A 20,989-nucleotide genomic window follows, 5' to 3' on the forward strand; every position below is an offset into this window, starting at 1 on the left:
GCTCCTATATGTGTGAACCCCTAGGCAAGAAAGGTATTCTTTTGTTTCATCCATTTAGCATTTTTTTGAATGGAATCATAAAACATGTATTCATCTGTGCCTTTTCTTTATCATGCTCAACATTTTGTTTTTGTTTGTTTGTTTGTTTGTTTTTGTTTTTATAATTTTATTTATTTATTTGACAGACAGAGACCACAAATAGGCAGAGAGAGAGGAAGGGAAGCAGGCTCCATGCTGAGCGGAGAGCCCAACGTGGGGCTCCATCCCAGGACCCTGGGGACATGACCTGGGCCGAAGGCAGAAGCTTTAACCCACTGAGCCACCCAGGTGCCCCCTCAACATTTTGTTTTTAAGATTCATCCATTTTGATGTTTGTAGGTGTAGTTCACTCATGTTCATTTCCAAGTTGTACTGCATTGTATGAATATACCACAATTTATTATGCACTCTGATTTGATAGACACTTGTGGATTTTTCTCAGTTATTTAGCACCATGAATAGATTGCTCTGGATATTCTTGTACATGTCTTTTGGCGTACATTTGCAAGTTGTGCTACATCTGTGTTTATGTCCTCTTTTCCTTAACTAATTGTATTTATTTGAGCCTTCTCTCCTCTCTCTCAATCTCTTTCTCTTTTATTACTGAGAGAGATGTATTCTCTGTGATGGTGTCTTTGTTAAAATCTCCTTTAGTTCTGCCAACTTTTGCTCTGTATTTTAAAGTTGTATTGTTAAATGCATACAAGTTTAGAATTATTATCTTCCTGGAGATTTGAAAGTGTTATTATTACAAGGTGACCCACCTTATTTCTTGTGAGGGTTTTTTTCTTTTTTTGCCATGAAATATATTTTGTCTGATATTATCACCAATATTATTAGGTTAATTTTATTAATGTGACATATTTTTACATTAAAACTTAATACCTTTAGATAATTATGGCTTTGTATGCAGTTGTAAGAAATAATATAGAGAGATCCTGAACAGCTTGGCATCACTAAGCTGTTCTCCACTACTGTAATTTTTTCATTTCAAAAATGATATTATAAAAGGAATTATACAGCATGTAACCTATTGGGATTGGTTTTTCTTTCACTCGGCATAATTCTCTAGCGGCTCATCCAAGTTATTGTGTATATTGACAATTCATTCCTTTTTATTCCTTTATTGCTAAGTGGTATTCCATGGTATGGATGTACCATGGAACTATTTACCCATTGAAAGACATCTGGGTTTTTTTCTAGGTTTTTGGGTTTTTTTTTGCTATTATGAATAAACTGCTATAAACATTCCTGGACAGATTTTAGTGTGAACGTGAGTCTTTATTTCTGTGGGATAAATGCCCAAGAGTGCAACTGCTGAGTGTATGGTGGTTTCATGTTTAGCTTTATATACTAAGCTGCCAAATTGTTTTTCCAGAGCAGCATTACCATTAGTGATCCAGCTTCTCTGACTCCTGGCCAGGATTTGGTGTTGTCACTGTTTGTTTTATTTTAGTCATTGTGGTAAGTATGGAGTGATATGTCATTGTGGTTTTAATTTGCATTTCCCTAATGGCTAATGATGTTGAACATCTTTTCATGTGCATGTTTGCCATCTGTATACCGTCTTTGGTGCAATATTTCTTTTACCCATTTTCTAGCTGGATTTTTTTTTTCTTACTGTTGAGTTTTGAGAGTTGTCTATATATTCTAGATCTAAGTCATATGTCAAATATGTGGTTTGAAATATTTTCTTTCAGTTTGTAGTTTGTCTTTTCTTCCTTTTAACAGCATATTTCACAGACAAATGTTTTTCTTTTTTTTTTTAAGATTTTATTTATTGGGGCACCTGGGTGGCTCAGTTGTTAAGCTTCTGCTTTCAGCTCGGGTCACAATCTCAGGGTCCTGGGATCGAGCCCCGCATCGGGCTCTCTGCTCAACAGGGAGCCTGCTTCCCCCCTCTCTCTGCCTGCTTGTGATCTCTCTCTCTCTGTCAAATAAATAAATAATTTATTATTTATTATTATAATTTATTATATAATTATTTAATATAATTATTATAATATATTATATTATAAATAATAATAAAATAATTATTAAATTATTATTTATTTATTTGACAGAGAGAGAGAGAGATCACAAGCAGAGAGAGAGAGGTGGGGGAAGCAGGCTTCCTGTTGAGCAGAGAGCCCCATGCGGGGCTCGATCCCAGGACCCTGAGATCGTGACCCGAGCCGAAAGCAGAAGCTTAACCCACTGAGCCACCCAGGTGCCCCTGTTTTTTGTTTTAATAAAGTCCTATTTAGCAATTTTTTTGTTACGTATTGTGCTTTTGCTGCCAAGTTTAAGAATCGTTTGTCTGCCTAGTCCTACATCCCAAAGATTTTCTGCCACCTTTTTTCAAAAAGTTTTAGAGTTTTGCATTTTCTGTTTAAGTCTGTTATCCATTTCAAGTTAATTTTGGTATAATGTATGAGAGTTAGAGTGAGGTGTTGTTGTTGTTGCTTTGGGGTTTCTTGCCTGTGGGTGTCCAGTTGCCCCAACACCATTTGCTGTAAAGGCCATCTTTCCTCCACTGTCAAAAATAACTTGGTGATATTTGTGTGAGTATATTTGGGGGTTCTCTCTTTTTTTATTGATATGTGTTTTTCCCTCTGTTAATACCACACACTCTTGATTACTATAGTAAAGAAGAAGTCTTGAAATTGGGTAAATAATTCCTCTCACTTTGCAATGGACTAAATGTTTAGTCTTCTTAAAATTCTTTTGTTGAGGTTCTGTCCCTGAATATGAGGGTATTAGGAGGCAGGGGCTTTGGAAGGTAATTAGGGCATGAGGGTGAAGCCCTCATCAATGAAATTAGTGCTCTTATAAAAGGACTGCAAAGAGCCCTCTTATTCTTTTTACACCACATGAGGATACAGTGGGACGTCGGCATTCTGCAGTCTGGAAGAGGGCTCTCACCAGAACCCAACCATGCTGATGCCCTGATCTCAGACGTCCAGCTTCCAGAACTGTTGGAAATAAATTCTTATTGTTCATAAGCCACCCATTCTATAGCATTTTGTTATAGTTGCCCAAACTGGTAGAATATACTTAATTTTTAAAAAATCATTTGAATTATTCTAGTGCCTTTACATACATTTTAGAAGAATTTTGTCTGTATCAATAAAAGCTCTGGCTGGGATTTTTAAAAAAGATTTTATTTATTTATTTGAGAGAGAGAGAGCACAAGTGGGGATGAGGAGGGCAGAGGGAAGAGTGAGAAGCAGACTCCCCACTGAGCAGAGAGCCTGATGCGGGTCTCAATCCCAGGATCCTGAGATCATGACCTGAGCCCAAGGCAGTCACTTAACCGACTGAGCCACCTAGGCATCCTTCTTACTGGGATTTTGATAGGAATTACAGTAAATCTGTAAATGAATTTGGGGAGAATTTATAGCTTCCTATAGTGAGTTTTCCACCCATGAACATGATATGTCTCTCCATTTATTTAGATTTTCATCTGAGTTTTGGAGTTTTCAGCATACAAGTTCTGTACAACTTTTGTTAGATTTACATACAATTTTTTGTGCAATTGTATTTTTAATTATAATGTTCACCTTTTCATTGTTAGTACATAGAAATCTATTTTTGGGAGGTATGTTTACATTGTAGCCTGTGACCTCGCTGGACTCACTTACTAGTTCTAAGATCTTTTCTTGCTTGCTTCCTTCCTTCCTTCTTGTTTTTGTTTTCGTTTTCTTTTCATTTTCCTTTTTGTGGAGTCTTTGGGTTGTTCAAAGTAGATGATCTTGTCATCTGAATATAGGAACTAGATTTTTTTGTTTTTTCTTTTCCAATCTTCATGCCTCTTATTTCATTTTCTTTTTACATTGGCTAGAACTTCTATTACTATGTTGAACAAGAGCGATGAGACTGGGCATCTTTACTGTGATCTTGATCTCCAGGTCTTTCACCATTAAGTATAATGTTAGCTGTAGGTTTTTGGTAGACATTCTTTATTTTAAGTCGAGGAGGTTCCCTTTCTTCCTATTTTTCTGAGAGTTTTTATCATAAATGTTAATTATATCAAATGCCTTTTCTGCATTGAATGATATGATTATGTGATTTTTTTTTCTTCTTTAGCCTGTCAGTATGGTGGACTACAATGATTGATTTTGACTGTTGAACTAGCTTTGCATCTCTGAAATAAACTCTGGTCATGTGTGTAATTATTTTCATATTGCTGAATTCTATTTGCCAATATTTTATAAAGGAGTTTTCTGGGGTGCCTGGGTGGCTCAGTGGGTTGGGCCTCTGCCTTTGGCTCTGGTCATGATCTCAGAGTCCTAGGATCGAGCCCCGCATCGGGCTCTCTGCTCAGTGGGGAGCCGACTTCCATCTGCCTCTCTGCCTACTTGTGATCTCTGTCTGTCGAATAAATAAAATCTTTAAAAAAGGAAGAAGAAGAAGGAGTTATTTGTCTATTTATGAGGAATACTGGTCTATAATTTATATATGTATGTACATAGTTTATATACATGTATATTTGATACAATCTTTATCTAATTTTGGTATCAGGGTAATACCAGCTTCCTAAAATGAATTGGGATATATTTCTTTCTCTTTTGGAAGAGATTATGTAATTGTATTAATTCTTTAAAAATTTGGTGGAATTCTCCAGTGAAATTATCTGGGCATGGAAATCTCTTTTTTGGAAGTTTTGTTGTTTTTTTTTACGATTTTATTTATTTATTTGACAGAGAGAGAGAGATCACAAGTAGGCAGAGAGGCAGGCGGGTGGGGGTGGGGAAGCAGGCTCCCCGCTGAGCAGAGAGCCCGACATGGGACTCCATTCTAGGATCCTGGGATCATGACCTGAGCTGAAGACAGAGGCTTTAACCCACTGAGCCACCCAGGCATCCCTCTTTTTTGGAAGTTTTTAAAAATTACAAATTCAATTTCCTTTATCTTTAAAAGGCTGTTCAAATTATCTGCTTCATATTGGGTGAGTTGTAGTAGTTTTTGTCTTTTGAGGGATTTGTCCATTTTATCTAAGTTGCCAAATTTATGTGTTTTGCATTGTTTATATAATTCCCTTATTAGCTTTTTTTTTTTTTAAAGATTTTATTTATTTATTTGACAGAGAGAGATCACAAGTAGACAGAGAGGCAGGCAGAGAGAGAGAGAGGGAAGCAGGCTCGCCGCCGAGCAGAGAGCCCAATGCGGGACTCGATCCCAGGACCCTGGAATCATGACCCGAGCCGAAGGCAGCGGCCTAACCCACTGAGCCACCCAGGCGCCCCCTTATTAGCTTTTTGATGACTGTGGGGTCTGTAGTGTTTGTTTCATTCCTGATGTTGATTTGTCTCTTCTCTCTTTTTTCCTTGATCAATTTTGCTAGTGGTTTTTAAATTTTATTCATCTTCTCAAAGAACCAACTGTTTCCTTGATTTTTCTCTATTGTTTTTATTTTCAATTTTAGCAATTTCTGCTCTTTATTATTTCCTTCCTTCTATTCATTGGGGTTTACTTTGTTCTTCTCTTTCTACCTTCTTGAGGTAAGACCTTAAGTTACTGATTTGAGATTTCTCCTCTTTTCCAATGTATGCATTTAGTGCTATAAATTTCCCTCTCTTGTTTTTTCTGTGTCCCATAACTTTTTATATGTTATATTTCATTTTCTTCTTTCTAAAAGATTTTATTTATTTATTTGAGAGAGAGAGAATGAGCAGGTGAGAGGAGAAGAAGGAGAGAGACAAGCGGACTCCTGGTTGAGCAGAGAGCCCGATGTGATGCTCTGTATCCCAGGACCCTGAGATCATGATCTGAGTGATAGGTAGATGCTTAACTGACTAAGTTACACAGACCCCTCCACTTTCATGTTTAAAAAAAAAAATTCCCCAAGACTTTCTCTTTCATCTATTGAGGTTTTTTGTTTTTTGTAATCTCTGCCAAAGTGGGGCTTGAACTCATGACCCCAAAATCAAGAGTTGTGTGCACTACTGACTGAACCAGCCAGATACCCCTCTTTTACCCATTGAGTTTTTAGAAGTGTGCTGTATAGTTTCTAAGTGTTTAGAGATCTACCTGATATCTTTCTCAGAGCACTTTGGAGAGCTTACTATATATGATTTCAATTCTCTTATATTTTTTGAGGGTTTTTTTATGGCCCAGGATATGGTCTATTCTGGTACATGTTCCATAGGCATTTGAAAAGCATGTGCATTCTACTGATGCAGGGTGGAGTGTTCTATAAATGTTAATTAGATCCTATTTTGGTATTGTTGAATTGTTCTATTTCCTTCTGATTTTCTGTGTAGGTGTTCTACCAGTTACTGAGAGAGAGATGTTGAAGTCTCCAACTCTATTTGTGAATTTGTCTTTCCCCTTTCAGTTCTATCAATTTGCTTCACATATTTTGTTAGCTCTATTGTTTGGATTTCTTTTTTTAGGATTTTTTTCCTTTTTTAGATTTATTTATTTATTTTAGAGAGAGAGTGTGAGTTGGGGAAGGGGCAGAGAGAAAATGTCAAGTAGACGCCCCCCTCTCCCTGCTGAGTGTGGAACCCAACACAGGGCTTGATCTCATGACCCTGAGATCATGATCTGTGCCAAAATCAAGAATCAGAGGCTTGACTGACTGAGCCACCCAGATGCCCCCTATTTAGGATTTCTAAGTGTACTTGATGGATTTACCTTTTTGTTATTATGTAATGTCCCTTTCTGTCCCTAGTAGTTTTCTTTGTTCTGAAGTCTACTTTATGTGAAATTAACATAGCCCTTATGTGTTTTTTTTTAAGATTATTTACTTATTTATTGAGAAAGAGTGCAGAGTGGATGAGAGAGAACACGAGTGGTGGGGGGGCAGTGAGAGAGGGAGAAGCAGGCCCAGTGTAGCTGAGCCCAACACTGGGCTCCCTGCTCAACCAGGAGTCTGCTTCTCTGTCTCCCCCTGATTCTCCAGCGGGGCTCCATTCCTGGACATTGGGATCATAACCGGAGTCGAAGGCAGATGCTTGAGTGACTGAACCACCACTTTTGGTTTGTTTTTTTAATTATATTTGCATGATATATATTTTTGATCCTTACTTTCAACTTGCTGTATTGCTGTATTAGAAGTGAATTTCTTCAGAGGAGCATAGAGGAAGGGAGGGGAAAATAAAACAAGATGAAATCAGAGAGGGAGACAAACCGTAAGAGACTGTTAACCATAGGAAACAAGCTGAGGGTTGCTGGAAGGGAGGGGGTGGGAGAATGGGGTAACTGGGTGATGGACATGAAGGGGGGCATGTGATGTAATTAGCCCTGGGTATTATACAAGACTAATGAGTCACTGAACTCCACCTCCACCTGAAACCAATAATGTACTATATTCTAATTAATTGAATTTAAATAAAATTAAATTTAAAAAAAAGTTTCTTACAGACAGCTATATTAATTTCCTATAGCTGCTAAACCAAATTACCACTAACTTGGTGACCACATATTTATTCTCTCACAGTTCTGGAGGTCAGAAGTCCAAAATCAGTTTCACTGGGCTTAAATCAAGGTGTTGGCAAGGCTGATTCCTTCTGGAGGCTCCAGGGGAGAATCCATTATTTGTCTCTTCTAACTCCTAAAGCCTGCTGGTATCCCTTGGTTCATGGCCATATCACTTCCCACGTATCAATTGTCTGGTGCTGCATAACAAATTACCCCAAAACTTAGTAGCTTAAAACAACTGCATTTATTGGGGTAACTGGGTGGCTCAGTTGGTTAAGCATCTACCTTAGGCTCAGGTCATGATCTCAGGGTACTGGGATTGAGCCCTACACTGGGCTCTCTGCTCAACCAGGAGTCTGCTTCTCTGTCTCCCCCTGATTCCCCCACCCCAGCTTGTGCTCTCTCTCTCAAATAAATAAAATCTTCAAAAAACCCCAGTTACATTTATCATCTCACAGTTTCTCTGGCCCTCTTCTTCAGGATCATTCACAAGCCTGTAGTTGTCTCAAGGTTTGACTGAGAAGGATCCACTTCCTAACTCTCTCACTTGTTTGCTGGCTGGATTAGTTCTTTACTGTTGGACTAAAGTCTCAGTTCCTCATAAGTTCCTTAGTTCCTGACCATCTGGGCCTCTCCATCCATTATTTAAAGTATGGCAGTTGGCTTCATTAGAACAAACAGAGTATTAGCAAGACAGAAGTCACAGCCTTTTGTGACCTAATCATGGAAGGGACCGCCTATCATTTTTGCCATATCCTGTTCATTAGAAGCAAGCCACTAGGTCCAACCCACCCTTATGGGGTGTGTGGAAACTACACAGGCTGTGAATACCAGAAGAGGGGATCTTGAGGAGCCTTGTCAGAAGCTGCAGCCATGCTGAAAGCCTACATGGAGCAGGTAGGAGGGACAGATAAAGTATGAGGCATGTCGTGCCTGAGACAACCATCAGTACTCCATCTGGAAGGTGAATATAGTAAGTCTGGACAGAGGGCAAGGGCTTGGGTATTCAGCTATCCATGGGCACCCTGGGTCTAGCAGCCTATAAGACTGGGCCCAGATCTGGGTAGGTACTGGCCCTACTTCCGTAGACCCAGGTCGAGTACCAAGGTGGGATTGACTTTCCTCCTCCTTGCTACCAAGCCACTTTCTTAGGTCTGCATACTGTGAGCAACCACTGTAGGCAATGCACAATGCCAGGCACAGCATTATAGCTGGGCCAGCAATGTGCTGGGGTATCCATTCATTTGCAAAAATTCATAGTATAACAGCAGGAGCACCAGGTCAGAGACTGATGTCACAAGTTTAGTGTGGGATCTGTGGGATCCACCGTACTTGCCCGTGACTTCTCTTTGGGCTTCAGTTCTTCATGCTATAAAAACAAGTGCAGTAAAACCTCCCCCATCTCACTCACTTTGGGGTTGTTTAGAAGGCTTTATAAAGTAATGGCATGGAGGGCCTTGGAAATAAATCATCACACTACAATTATCAAAAAACGTTCACCATTATACACTTCCATCCTCATTTCATATGCAGGGGACAGAGACTCAGACTCACCAAATGTTATGCTAAAGAGACACGGAAGGCCACCTGATTGCTCCCAGCCACACACATCTACCCAGTGTATAGATGAGACTACAAGACAAGGGATTCACCCATGATCACACACAAAGTGATGGCTGTGGATGGGTGAGGCCAAGAGTCTTTTGACTTCTAGCATAGTGCCTCTCTCAGAACCAGGAGACTTATGATGTGAAGTGTTATCTCTTAGCAGCTCTGGTGCCCAGGGGCACCTGGATGGCCCAGTGGGTTAAAGCCTCTGCCTTTGGCTCAGGTCATGATCTCAGGGTCCTGGGATCAAGCCCCACACTGGGCTCTCTGCTCAGCAGGGAGCCTGCTTCCCTTCCCCTCTCTCTGCCTGCCTCTCTGCCTACTTGTCATCTCTGTCTGTCAAATAAATAAATAAAATCTTTAAAAAAGAAGAAGAAGAAGAAGGAGAAAAAGAAGAAGCAGCAGCAGCAGCTCTGGTTCCTGACTGCCTGGCTTCAGACTCTGCTCTCCCCATTTCCTGGTTTGTGGTCATTATCTCCCAGGGGAGTTTGTGGAGACTAGAAGGCACCAAACTGTGCCCGCCACAGAGCTCACTGAATATGGGCCATTGTCGTTGGTATTAGAGAAGGAAGGCAGTGTTGTGTCCATTTAATTACTAGGGAAGGTGAGTCTGAGACTTACCTAGGTATTGGAGCCAGGATTTGAGCCAGAACTTTCCTGACAAAAGCAGGCAGCCTCTCAGAAAACAGGAAAGTGCCAAACCTGGGTAAGATTGTACTGTTATTAGTAATATACCATAGACTCCAGGTTCATTTCCTGCATGAGGATGAATTAAGAGAAAATTTTCAAAATGAGACCTGAAATCCCCTTGCTAAGAAGCGAGGTTTCTGCCAGGGCATCTAACTTACGGGGCCATTCAACCTTGCTGTAATGTTTTGAGAAAGCTGTTTATGTTCATTGTAGTTTGGGATTTGGGCGGAAAGACTGTTTCAGTTCTGGGGTTTTCTCTCCTATCGGGCCCGGCTGCAGGCCCAGACGGGCCCCAGTTGGAAGGAAGTCAGCCGTCCTCCCCCCCAGGAGGAAGGGCCCTGCCGTCTGTGGTCGGGCAGCATTGTACTTGCTGGATTCCAGGCTGTCATTCTCACGGCAGCACTCCCAGGACGCTTAGCCTGTAGATTGTTTTGTTAGTTTTCTCCTACAATTAATTTGGAAATTACCCAGCTGCCCACAGTCTCTCCCAGGTGTTCTGTAAACTATGGGCCTGATCCTGCAGCCTGTGCCTTGGTGGGACCACTGGTGGCTGGAGCTGGGAGAGTACCATGTCTGTCTGCCATGGCAAAACAAGAGCAAGAGCCGGTCCCCTTTGGCTTTGGCACTAACCATCCTACCTTGTAGAATCTAAAGCAACGAGATCCACAGACTTAACAGACAGTGTCTTTAAGCCTCATACACCCTGTAGAAATAAGTCAGGGGCATGTGGATGATCTACCCCCCTCAGAGGCCCAGAGAGACAGGACTTCTCTTCATGTCCAGTCGAAACCAACAGGCAAGTCTTCCAATTCCCATATCCCGGGAGGAAAAATCCTCAGGCATCTAATTCATTTTGCTGTAGACCTGGGTTGAGTTCCTCACATGCAAAGGGTCACATGACCCTGAGCTTGTTCTCTATTCTTGGACTTCAGTTGCCTCATCTGAAAAAATGCAGCTGAAACCTGCTGCAGAGGATAACGTGTGGAAGTGCTTGGTACACCCTGAACACAGCCTCTCTTCCATAATGTCAGAGTTACAAACAGTCAGCTTGGCCACTGCCCAGCCACTTGGAGCTGGGGAACGGTGATGGCCTGAGAGAGCCCTGGACAGCATCTAAGATGTTTGCTACCAGTGCAACCACAGAAAGTGACCTTCCCTGGTCCTTGGTTTCTCTTTCCATGAAATGAGGATGGAACTAGACAATGTTTCAGCTGCGAGTTTTTAAAAAATAGCAAAGGAAATCTCAAAGGGAATAAACTAAGAATCAATTTTTCCCCTGACTCATGAGGGTCACCTTCTGTATCAGTTAGGATGCATTTGGCTGCAAGTAACAGAAAGCCCAAGGAAAAGCAGCTTAAACTTGGAGGACATTTGTTATCTCAGTAGGTGCCCAAAGCTGTAACGGCTCACTCCAGCGTGGGCTCTTGCAGCAGCCCAGTGACATCGCCAGGCACGGAGGTTCTTCCCATCTTTCTGCTTTACGGATCCTCAGCAGGTTGGTTTGGCCAACATGGCTGCCGCACTTCCAGGAGGCATGCTCGAACAACAGTCAGAGAAAGAAAAGGACTGCTTCTCTTCCCCTGTCTCTTTTTCAGAACAAAGAAATGTTTCTCAGAAACCCTCAGCACACTTTTCTGGGTATCTTATTGGCTTGGAAAGTATCCTGTGGGCATTTCTAGGTAATTCCTGGCAAGAGTGATGGGATTATCACCATGGTTACTCATAGACAAATCCACATTGAGCCGATGGGTACTCCAAGAGGTAAGACTTCTCCGAACGCACATGGCTAGCTGAAACCTGGACAAAATCAGAGTCTTATGAGCAAAGAAGGAGGAAGTCATCTGGGTGGATGACTAGCTGTGTCTGGTATACTTTTTTGAATATGGCAGAAAGAGGGTGTACTGTTGTATTTCTCTCCAGAGTTTCCACTGTGTGGTTGTTCTCAACATGTTCCACTTGACTGCTCTCAGCTCTGTCACCAAGACTGCTGTGTCCAATCCCCATGGTAGGATACTATTCTTTTGAGCACCACAGCAGAGAAAATGTGGGCAGATCACACTTCACACAAGGTTGAATAGTTGTATGAGGTTGTGATGAAAATCTAGAGTAAGAGAAAAGTATTACATGGGAGGGGGAAATCTTGAAAATGCTCATATTAAACCTAATGTTTTCCTAGTGTAAGAAACCCTTCACAGGACCACTCATGGACATACCATGCTTCTACTCTCAGTCCCTGAGTCCCTGAGAGGTCTGGACCTCTGTGAGAGAGTGACATGTTCTGTTGCTGTTTGATCTGGGGCACACACTGGCTGCTGGTAGGGGTGTGTCTGAGGGAAGCAGTGGAGGGAGCAGGGAGACCTGTAGGGAGGCTGGTTCTGTGAACCAGGAGAGAGATGACAGAAGCTCCTGCTGGGTTGGTGACCTTAGAAGTCCCAAGATAGCATGAGGTTAAAAGGTAGTGGTCAGAACAAGTTCATGGTGACAGGAACACCTAGGAGTGTCTGGGGAATAGCAGTGGGTGTGGTGGCTGGAGACCAAAGGTGCAGGAAGGGTAGCTATGGGAGGAGAGGTTGGGAAAGGGGCTGGCATAGGTATCATGGAGGGTTCTTAGTGCCGGGGAGGAGTTTGGGCTTTCTGCTGTTGACATCAGGAGCTTTTCCCCACAGGACTCAAGTTTGGCTTCAGGAAGTGAAGCTTGTGGAGGGGAGGAGGCAGGAACACCCATGCGGACTTCCTGGGGGGCTGCTGGGGAGGGTAGCGGGAGTTAGGCCCTGTGAGGCTGTGGTTCTCACACTTCATCTTTGATTGCTGAGTGCCTCTGCCCCCACTCCTGGGGAGAAGCGGCTTCAGGTTCTCAGATAGCAAGATAAGCTGGTGCTCTACATCAGGGCTGAGATCCACCCTGATTCTGGCTTCCCAGTCTCTTCCTCACCCTGGGAGGGGCTGACAGTTGATCCCTGGGCCTCCCAGACTACGTGCTTCTGCACCTGGTTAACTCTGGGCTGAGCTGGAAACTGAGCTCAGAAGAGGGGTTGTGCGCCTGGCAGAGGGGCACAGGGAGCTGCGTAGGGACCAGTCATCCTCTCCTGAAGTGGAGTAGCAAAAGCCATTCCAGGAGCTCTGCAAAGGCCAGCTTTGGCCTCAGCTGGGGAGAGAAGATGCTGGAGAGAGGGCAGGGACAGACCAGACACCAAACTTTAGATAAAGAGCTCCTATCCCCCCTCGCCCCACCGGTCTGCACCATTTTTCTTCAGTTCAGTTTTTAATTTAGTCCACTGTTCAGTTTAGACTGAGAAGCACCAGCCACACTGCTTTCCCTCTAGGTAGTTCTAAGCTATTTACTTAACCCATCCCAGCCCAGTTTACCAGTTCATCCAGTGGAGGCCCTAACAGGTAAGTCTTCCAAGGCGCAGTCCACCCCAACCACCAGCTCCCACCTTTACCACGTTCCCATCTGATTACTTCCATCTCCACATTGCCTTTTATTAAGATGATCATCAAACGCTCTCTCCCTTGTGGCAGGGCCATAGGTTCTAGTCTTGCTTGAACACTTACAGCTCTGAGATCTTGGAGAGGTCATTTGCTCTTCCTTTAAGTCTGTAAAAACTCTACACACACTCACAGTATTCTTCTTATTGAGAATGCATGTGAGCACTGAGATGAGAGTCCTAGTCCTCCCAGTGAGTTGGTATATGATCCTGGACTCTAGCCCCATTCTTTTTTTTTTTTTTAAATACTTTATTTATTTATTTGACAGAGAGAGAAAGAGAGAGAGAGATCACAAGACTAGCAGAGAGGGAGGGGGAAGCAGGCTCCCCGCTGAGCAGAGAACCTGACTCTGCAGGGCCCTGAGATCATGACCCAAGCTGAAGGCAGAGGCTCAACCCACTGAGCCACCCAGGTGCCCCAAGCCCCATTCTTCATGAGACATGCCCTCTGTCTGAACTGCTTTTCGTCAGGGATGTTTTTTCTTAGTTACTAGGAGTCAGTTCCACTCAGGAACAAAATGAGCATGGAAACCAAATTCTCCTGAAAGTTGTGTATTTGAGGCAGGACAGAATTCAGTAGAGTGTCCAGAATCTTAGGCTGTCCGAGGGTCACTTAAAGGCTCTACTGGAGGATCCCTTGGCCAGGACAAACTCAGAGATGGGGGTTCCTTCCTGCTGGCTACTGTGTCCCAAGAAGAGAGCATTATTTCTCTCCAAAATCCCTAACTACTCCCAAATTTGGGGCTGGAGCTGAAGGAACAGAGACCAAGTTTATTCCATACTTGGGAAATGGCTTCTGCTTAGGGAGGGTATAGAGACCAGAATCCAAGATCTTCCTGCCCTGGCTCTAACTGGCACCCCAGCTTTCAAGATGCTTTCAGGTATAACCTCATTGAATGCCACGTCACAGTTCACCCGTAAGGCTGGATGCACTAGGTTAGATGCACTGGGGCTAAATTCCAAGACTCAGAAAGTACAAGCCAGGGAGGAGATGAAGTGCTCCACCCGGCCTTCCTCCCTTGCAGCCCAGTCTGCTCCCCTGTGCAGCCAGAGCCTCAAAGTAGCGCTGGTATCACTGGTTGGGGTTCTTGGTCAGGAACAGGAGGCTCCTGGAAGTTACTCTGGGATCTTTCATCTCGACAACATAATGCATTTTTTTTTCATTTCTCTAAATTTCTGCCTCTTTGCCTAGGGCATATGAATCACCTGAACATCTTGCTGAAATGCAGGTTCTGGTCTAAAGATCTGAGGTAGGACCTGAGCTTCTGCATTTGCAGTGAGCTCCCAGGGGATGTCCCTGCCGCTGGTGTACGGCCCACACTTGAAGTTGCAAGGCTTCGGTCTCTTATGTAAGACAACGGAAGCCGGAGCGCATCCTGGCCCTTGCGTCCAGGATTCAGGTGACTCAGAACAGAGAAGTTCAAGAATGAAAATAAAAGGGACCTGCCCCCTAGTTTTGTAGCAGGTAAGAATGAGGCCTACTCAGTGTAGGAAGGAAATTGTTCAAGATCTCACAGCTTTTCAGGACAAAGGTTGAGACTTAGGCCTCCTGCATAGGAAAAACAAAAAGGAGAACTAGAAGATACTCATTGAGGTGTTGGCTGTGCTTTCTCTGGGCCAACTATGGGTTCCTTTGATTTCTTTCTTTCTTTCTAACTTGTTTTTGTTTTTTTACTTTTACAATGAAGATGTACCAATTTTTGTAATAAGAAAACAATTTAATAAAACATTCTCACAAAGTTCTTAGTAAATGAGATTATGTTTATGAACCGTGCTGGGTAAACTAACTATATACATCAACTTCATGTCATGGGTGTGTAGGTCGGCTTTAACCATCCCTAATTTATTTCAAGGACGTTACTCTTATTCCTCGGGGCACACGAATCACGGAGATGGGGAAGAAGGCCAAAGCCGGTTACCATCCACAACCGCCGCCAGCAGCTTCCTGCTACCCGTTCGCCTCTGCTATCGGGACACTTCCCCCAAGTGCTGGCCGCAGGAATCTTTCCCTGTAAATTGGGGGAGAAGCTCCCTAATCCGTTTTCGTAGTAAACGACCCCAGGCCAAGTCTGCTTTTGTTGCTGGTTTCCTAAGCTTAATTGCAAAGCAAAGTTAATTTGAAAGAAAATAAATGTTACAGCTCTGGGGCGAATTCTGACGAGCCTTGGGCAATTAGGGAAGAACGCATCTAATTACCCACAGCCCGGGGGCGCCTGCACTCGACGCTGGGGGTGCAGGGCCCAGAGAGGGGCAAATGATTTTTCTAGTTTCATTAAAGGAAGAAGAAAAAGAGAAACGTACCTCCCGTTTCTGAGCCCCCAGATGGGGGAACAGGGAGGTTCTGTTCCACGGTTTGGGGATTCCTGGAGTTGGAATATTCCAAGACCCCGCAGTGAAATGTTCTCAAGATCTAGAGTCCCGTGGACTGCAGGGTTTGCCGGTGACTCGGGCTGTGGTTGAAGCCGGAGCGGCGCTCCCTCGCCTGCGCAGCTTCTATTCCAGGCAGGCCGGGTGGCGCTCGAGCTTCGGGTGTCCGAGGCCCACCGAGAGGCCGAGCAGCGCTGACGCTCTGTCTTCAACCCCTTGATCCAACCCTCCAGCGTCTCCCCATCTCTCCCGGCTGGCTCCCGCTGCGCACACCCCGTTCCCTGCTCCCGGTGTCCTCCCTCTCCAGACCAGACCCTCTTCTAGGGCATAATCACACCCGACGTCCTAGTTGACAAAAGGGAGAAGGGAGAGGAAGATGCGTTCACTTTCCCAACCCATCTTTCTCGCTCCAAGAGACTTCGATAAGACGGTGCTTTAAAAATTAAAGCCTTTCCTCCCTCCTGTGCCCAGCACTTTATAATTCACAAAGCCCTTTTCCGGAAACTCTCATCTCCTTTAACTTAAAGAGGACTCTCTGAGGTGGCCACAAATTCCCATTCACAAATTGGACAGTGGAGAAAAAGGGACTGACAGTTAATGGAAAGCACTGGTCTTGGTAACTGAAAAAACAAAGGGTCAATTCCCGCACTAACTGGGCATATAGACCACCCTTCCCCAGTCAGAATACCACATCTGGGCTCTTGCCAGCCAAGGGCAAAACCCCTGGGTGGAGGGCTCTCAGTTTTCCTGATAACTGCCAACTAGGCAAAGCATCTTGACTTCTGGGCTGGGAGAGCCAGATTGTCAAGCTGCACATGAAGACCCTTCAAATTTCATTCCCGGAAGGGTCCACAGGGACATGAGAGAGGCCCCAAACCTAGAGTTTTGCAAAGTCTCAGGGCTGGATCTGGAACCTGGACCCACTGCAGCAAGGTCAGTGCTCCAGCTGCCTCCTGCCTCCAGATGGTCTTTACCACCACTGAAGTCAGGAAGGACCAGCATCTAGACATGTGGTGTCCAATACAATAGCCATCAGCCATGTACTGCTACTGAGCACCTGGCATGTGGCTAGTCCAAATTTAGATGAGCTGCTAGTGTAAATGCACCCCAGATTTGGAAGATTTAGTCTAAAAAAGATAAAATATCTCCACAATTTATATACTGATTGTATGTTCAAATGATAGTTTGGATATATTGGGTTAAATACAATGTATTAGTTTATCTCAGCTTTATTTTATTAATATGGCTACTAGAAAATTTTAAATTACACATGTAGTTTGCATTATGCTTCTATTGGACTGTACCGATTGAGACAAATACCCGTCTGGACGGAATCACATCACATTCACATGTCTTTGTGAACAAGATAGAGCAATTGCCAAAATTAAAAATAAAAATTACGAGTGCTTTTCAGTCTTCTCACACAATTCCCACCTCTTCCCTAGCAAGTTAACTACACAGAAAGGGGCTGAGTTTCTCTTGCCAGAACTCGATCAAAGATTTTTATTAAAACAGTTCATCTGAATCCTCAGGTTTATCTGAAAGCTGCACACCAAGCCTCCGGAGTGTTTTAACATTGGAAATATTCACTCCTGAATAAAAACTTACAAGATCTTCCAAGATCTTGTGAGAAAGTGGTTGTATTTTCTATGATTTTGGTCAGCTTGACGCTTAAAACGAACGGATACAAAACAAAGTGAAAGATCCAGTTTCTTTCCAAAGCTTACTTCAGCCCCAATTATTTTTTTCTCTTTCCTTTTCGTGCGGCAGAGGGTGCCAGGGATGGAAGAGCCAGCTCGACCAACAGAGAGCTGTCACCAAAGGGCTCCCCTGACTCCTGTGGTCTCTCTGAATTTTAGTCTGCCAGTTTGGTCCGGGGTTGCTTAATGAAAAGAAAGAGTGGGCAATGGAAGAATTTATTTTTACCTGCCTCATTAGAAAACCGAATTTATGACCTAGCAGTAACAACTACCAAATGATCAGCACATCATGCTCAAAAGATTCAAGAAATTATAATATAATTGCTGCCTGGAACCAACCCAGAGATTTTAGGTTAGGCGGTTGCCATGACCTCTATTCCCGTTCTTGGGAATAGGGCTAGGCCCTGGGTGGTCCCCCCTATGCTGCCAAATATGCAAGGCGGCATCTATGACAACAACGGGGCCCTTAAAGATCACCGGGGGTCCAATCCTGCAGCCCTCTTGTCAAGCAGATGGGGTAACTGGGGGTGTGGGCGGTGAGACTTAGTCACACTATAGAGCTGAGGCACGAACGGTCCAGACTGAGAGTCAGGTATGTAGTTCTTAGAGGCAGGGAAAACCAGCCCCTAGTCGAACGGAGCAGAGAGATTTCCCTGTTTTTTGTTTTTTGTTTTAAAGAAGAAGGCTACTTCTCTTGCAAATTCATCCTCCGCACCTTAAGGAAGATGCTATTGGAGCCTTTTTGTTACAGTAACCTAATCAAAGGCACAAGAGGCAGAACTGTGTAAAAAGGCCCGAGTTTCTTGCAATATAGGGAAGAGTGAAGAGGTGATTCCCCACAATGTGGATCCTAGACTCTGGCGTAGGCATTGCGCTGCGCCCCCATTATCGCCAAGGACTCTCCCCAGTAGAATGGCAGAAAGACATGTCCTTTGGAGCTTCGCCTTATCGAGGGTCCTTTGTCCTAGTCCGTGGGCCGCTGCAGCCCCTCCCCACCTCCTCCCATTTCAAAAGCGAACCAGGTGTGTGTGTGTAGTGCACCGGTTCCTTCTACGCGGCTCTCAATCCTCTCTCCAGTTCTGTTCTCAGGTCTTGGGGATACTTAGTTCGTGTGGACAGCCGAGGTATCTAGGAATTTTCGACTGTATGCTGGGCTCACATGGCGGACACGTATCGATCCACACCGCCGGGATAGGCAGTCGCATGGCGAGCATGGTAGGCGCCTCCACTGCTCCCTCCGAGCTGCCCACCAGGATTATAGCAGGGCGCCAGCGCTCCGAACTGGCCGGGCGATGTGCGCCCATAGAAGTCCACCGCGGTTTCGACGCCACCACCGCTGCCACCCGCGGAGGGCGAGGCAGGTCCAGCCAACCGGCCAGCCGCTGCGAAAAGGGCACTGCCTGCCCCTTGCGGGTACGCGCCATCCGGGCCCGCGTAGGCGGCCGCATAGGCGGAGGGATTGGCAGGTCGGGCCCCAGCGCAACCCGCAGGCTGGTAGCCCGTGGAAGCGGCGGAAGCGCCGGCGGAGGCAAAGGCGCAGGAGCCCGCGGGCCCGGACGGCGCGGGGCCCAGCTCAGGACTGAGCGGCCGCTCGGGCACCAGGCCGAAGACGCGGCACGGACCTGGCGACGCAGCGGGGTAATAGACTGGGGGCGGCGCGCCGAGTGACGGCGGGGCATAGCCTGCGTAGACGGCGCCCGGGTAAGGCGCTCGGGCAGCGGGCACCGCGCCCGGGAATATGGCGGCGGCAGCGGCGGCAGCGGCAGCGGCGGCGGCAGCGGCCGCGTCGTGCATGTAGGCTGGGTAAGTGGAGAGGTCCGAGCGCTTGAAACGCTTGCGGCGGCGCAGGAAGCTGCCGCTCTCGAACATGTCCTCGGCGTTGGGGTCGAGCGCCCAGTAGTTGCCCTTGCCTGGACGGCCGGCCTCGCGCGGGATCTTGAGGAAGCAGTCGTTGAGCGTCAGGTTGTGGCGGATGCTGTTCTGCCACTTTTTGGGGTTGTCGCGGTAGAAGGGGAAACGCTCGGTGATGAACTTGTAGATGCCGCCCAGCGTGAGGCGGCGCTCCGGCGCGTGCGCGATGGCCATGGCAATGAGCGCGATGTAGCTGTAGGGCGGCTTTCCGCGCTGCAGGGGGCGCTTCCGCCGACGCCCGCCCGCGCCGCGACCTGCAGCCTCCGCCGGGACCCCGGTCCCAGCCTCACCGCGCTCCTCCTTCACGGCCGCCAGCGCCTCCGTCTGCGGCGGCGGCGGCCGGCTCTCAGCCGTCATGGCGCAGCCGTCCCGCGTCCCGGGGTGTCCCCGCCGCCCGCTGCTGTCGAGGGGCGGGGGCGGGCTTGGGAGGCGGAGAGGCTGGGCTGCAGGACCAAGGGAGCGGGCGCTGGGCCCCACTGCGGAGAGCTCTGGGAGGCCTCGTGGGCTGGCACCCTGCGCACCGCTTCCGCAGCAGGGGTGACCGGGAGGCTCGGTGCCCGCGGTGTCCGGACTGGCTCGGTGCAGACAGAGGCTCAGGAGTGTCCCGCCCACCGACGGCTCTGCTCGTGTTCTGGAGCTCGAGGCCAGGCGCCGGCAGCGATGTTGCGACCGGGCCTAAGCCCCGGTCGCGGACTGAAGGACCCTTTGCGCGCTGGTGCCCGACGGTCAAGGGGTCCGGAAGCGGTCCTGGGGCTGGGACGCCCACAGCTGCTCTGGGGTCCCGCTGATCTGAGGCTAACCTTCGAAGTCGTGCGCCCAGAGGAGGCTCCGGGCCCGAAGGCCTGAAGCGAAGGCAGTTGAGACAGGCGTGGGGCACTCCGGTGGGGGCTGCGTAGGCGGCGCCTCTGTGGCCCAGCCTGCGGAGGGCAAGGAGGCAGGATGAGCACTGGTGCGGGCCAGCCGGGTAGGCTGGCGACTGTTCCTCTCTTCACCGTTGGCCTCCGGCCGCCGAAACTGCAGGCGAGACGCTCCCCTGCACACACCCGGACCGGCTCCTCCCTCCGCCGGCTTCTCCTCCTTAAAGGCGCCAGGAAGGTCGGGGCGGCGCCCGGTGCCCGCCCGCCCCCCGTCTGCCCGCCCCCTGGGCCCGGGTGCACCTTTGCAGGTGGGAGCAGCTGTGGAGGCGCGGCGGGAGCCCCACAACGTCAGAGCGGGGAGGGCACTCGGAGCTCGCCGGGGCTGGCCTCCCCTGTGCGCCGACGGGGAGACTGAGGCCTGGAGAGGCCAGAGACTGTCTCGGGAGACCTTGGCGCGGGAACTCGGCGCTCCCAGACTTTACTAACCTCTGCAGCAGGCTGGGACCCGCAGGTGAAAAGGACCGGCTCGTTTCACCTTTTTTTTTTGGTCGGGAGAGGTGAGGAATGGCCGAGGGGGTGCTTGGTTCTTGTGGAGCAGAGAACGGGGAAGGAAGAAGACCTTCCAGTCGGCTGGCGCTTAAGGTATTTCAAGGGTATTTTCAAACCCCAAAACTGCCTTGCCCATTGCTCATCCTGTCCCTCATCCTTCCGACAAGGATTCCTAGGCCCGATCGGGGAGGTGACTTGCCCCAGCCTCACCTTTGCCGCTTAACGGAGCCTCACACCTTCGGCTGTGTTAAGAGGCGCTTCGCCCGCCCGATCTGTGCCCGAGGCAGCCACTTTCTCTATTTGGGTCCCAGTTTCCTGGACTGCACGGAGTGTTTGCACCTCGAGAGACCTTCCGTTGCCAATTTTTAGGGAA

The 20,989-nt window shown here is 46.9% G+C and overlaps 1 protein-coding gene across 1 annotated transcript; it reads right to left on the bottom strand.

The window, feature by feature from the left end:
• Positions 1-18,372: 18,372 nt before the first annotated feature.
• FOXE1 (forkhead box E1) lies at positions 18,373-19,567 on the bottom strand. The gene has a single exon (XM_046021798.1). The coding sequence runs from the start codon at positions 19,565-19,567 to the stop codon at positions 18,455-18,457; it is 1,113 nt and encodes a 370-aa protein (XP_045877754.1). The 3' UTR covers positions 18,373-18,454.
• Between the last annotated feature and the right edge of the window lie 1,422 nt (positions 19,568-20,989).

The sequence above is a fragment of the Meles meles genome, chromosome 11 (assembly GCF_922984935.1).
Source record: "Meles meles chromosome 11, mMelMel3.1 paternal haplotype, whole genome shotgun sequence".
NCBI classification, from domain to species: domain Eukaryota; kingdom Metazoa; phylum Chordata; class Mammalia; order Carnivora; family Mustelidae; genus Meles; species Meles meles.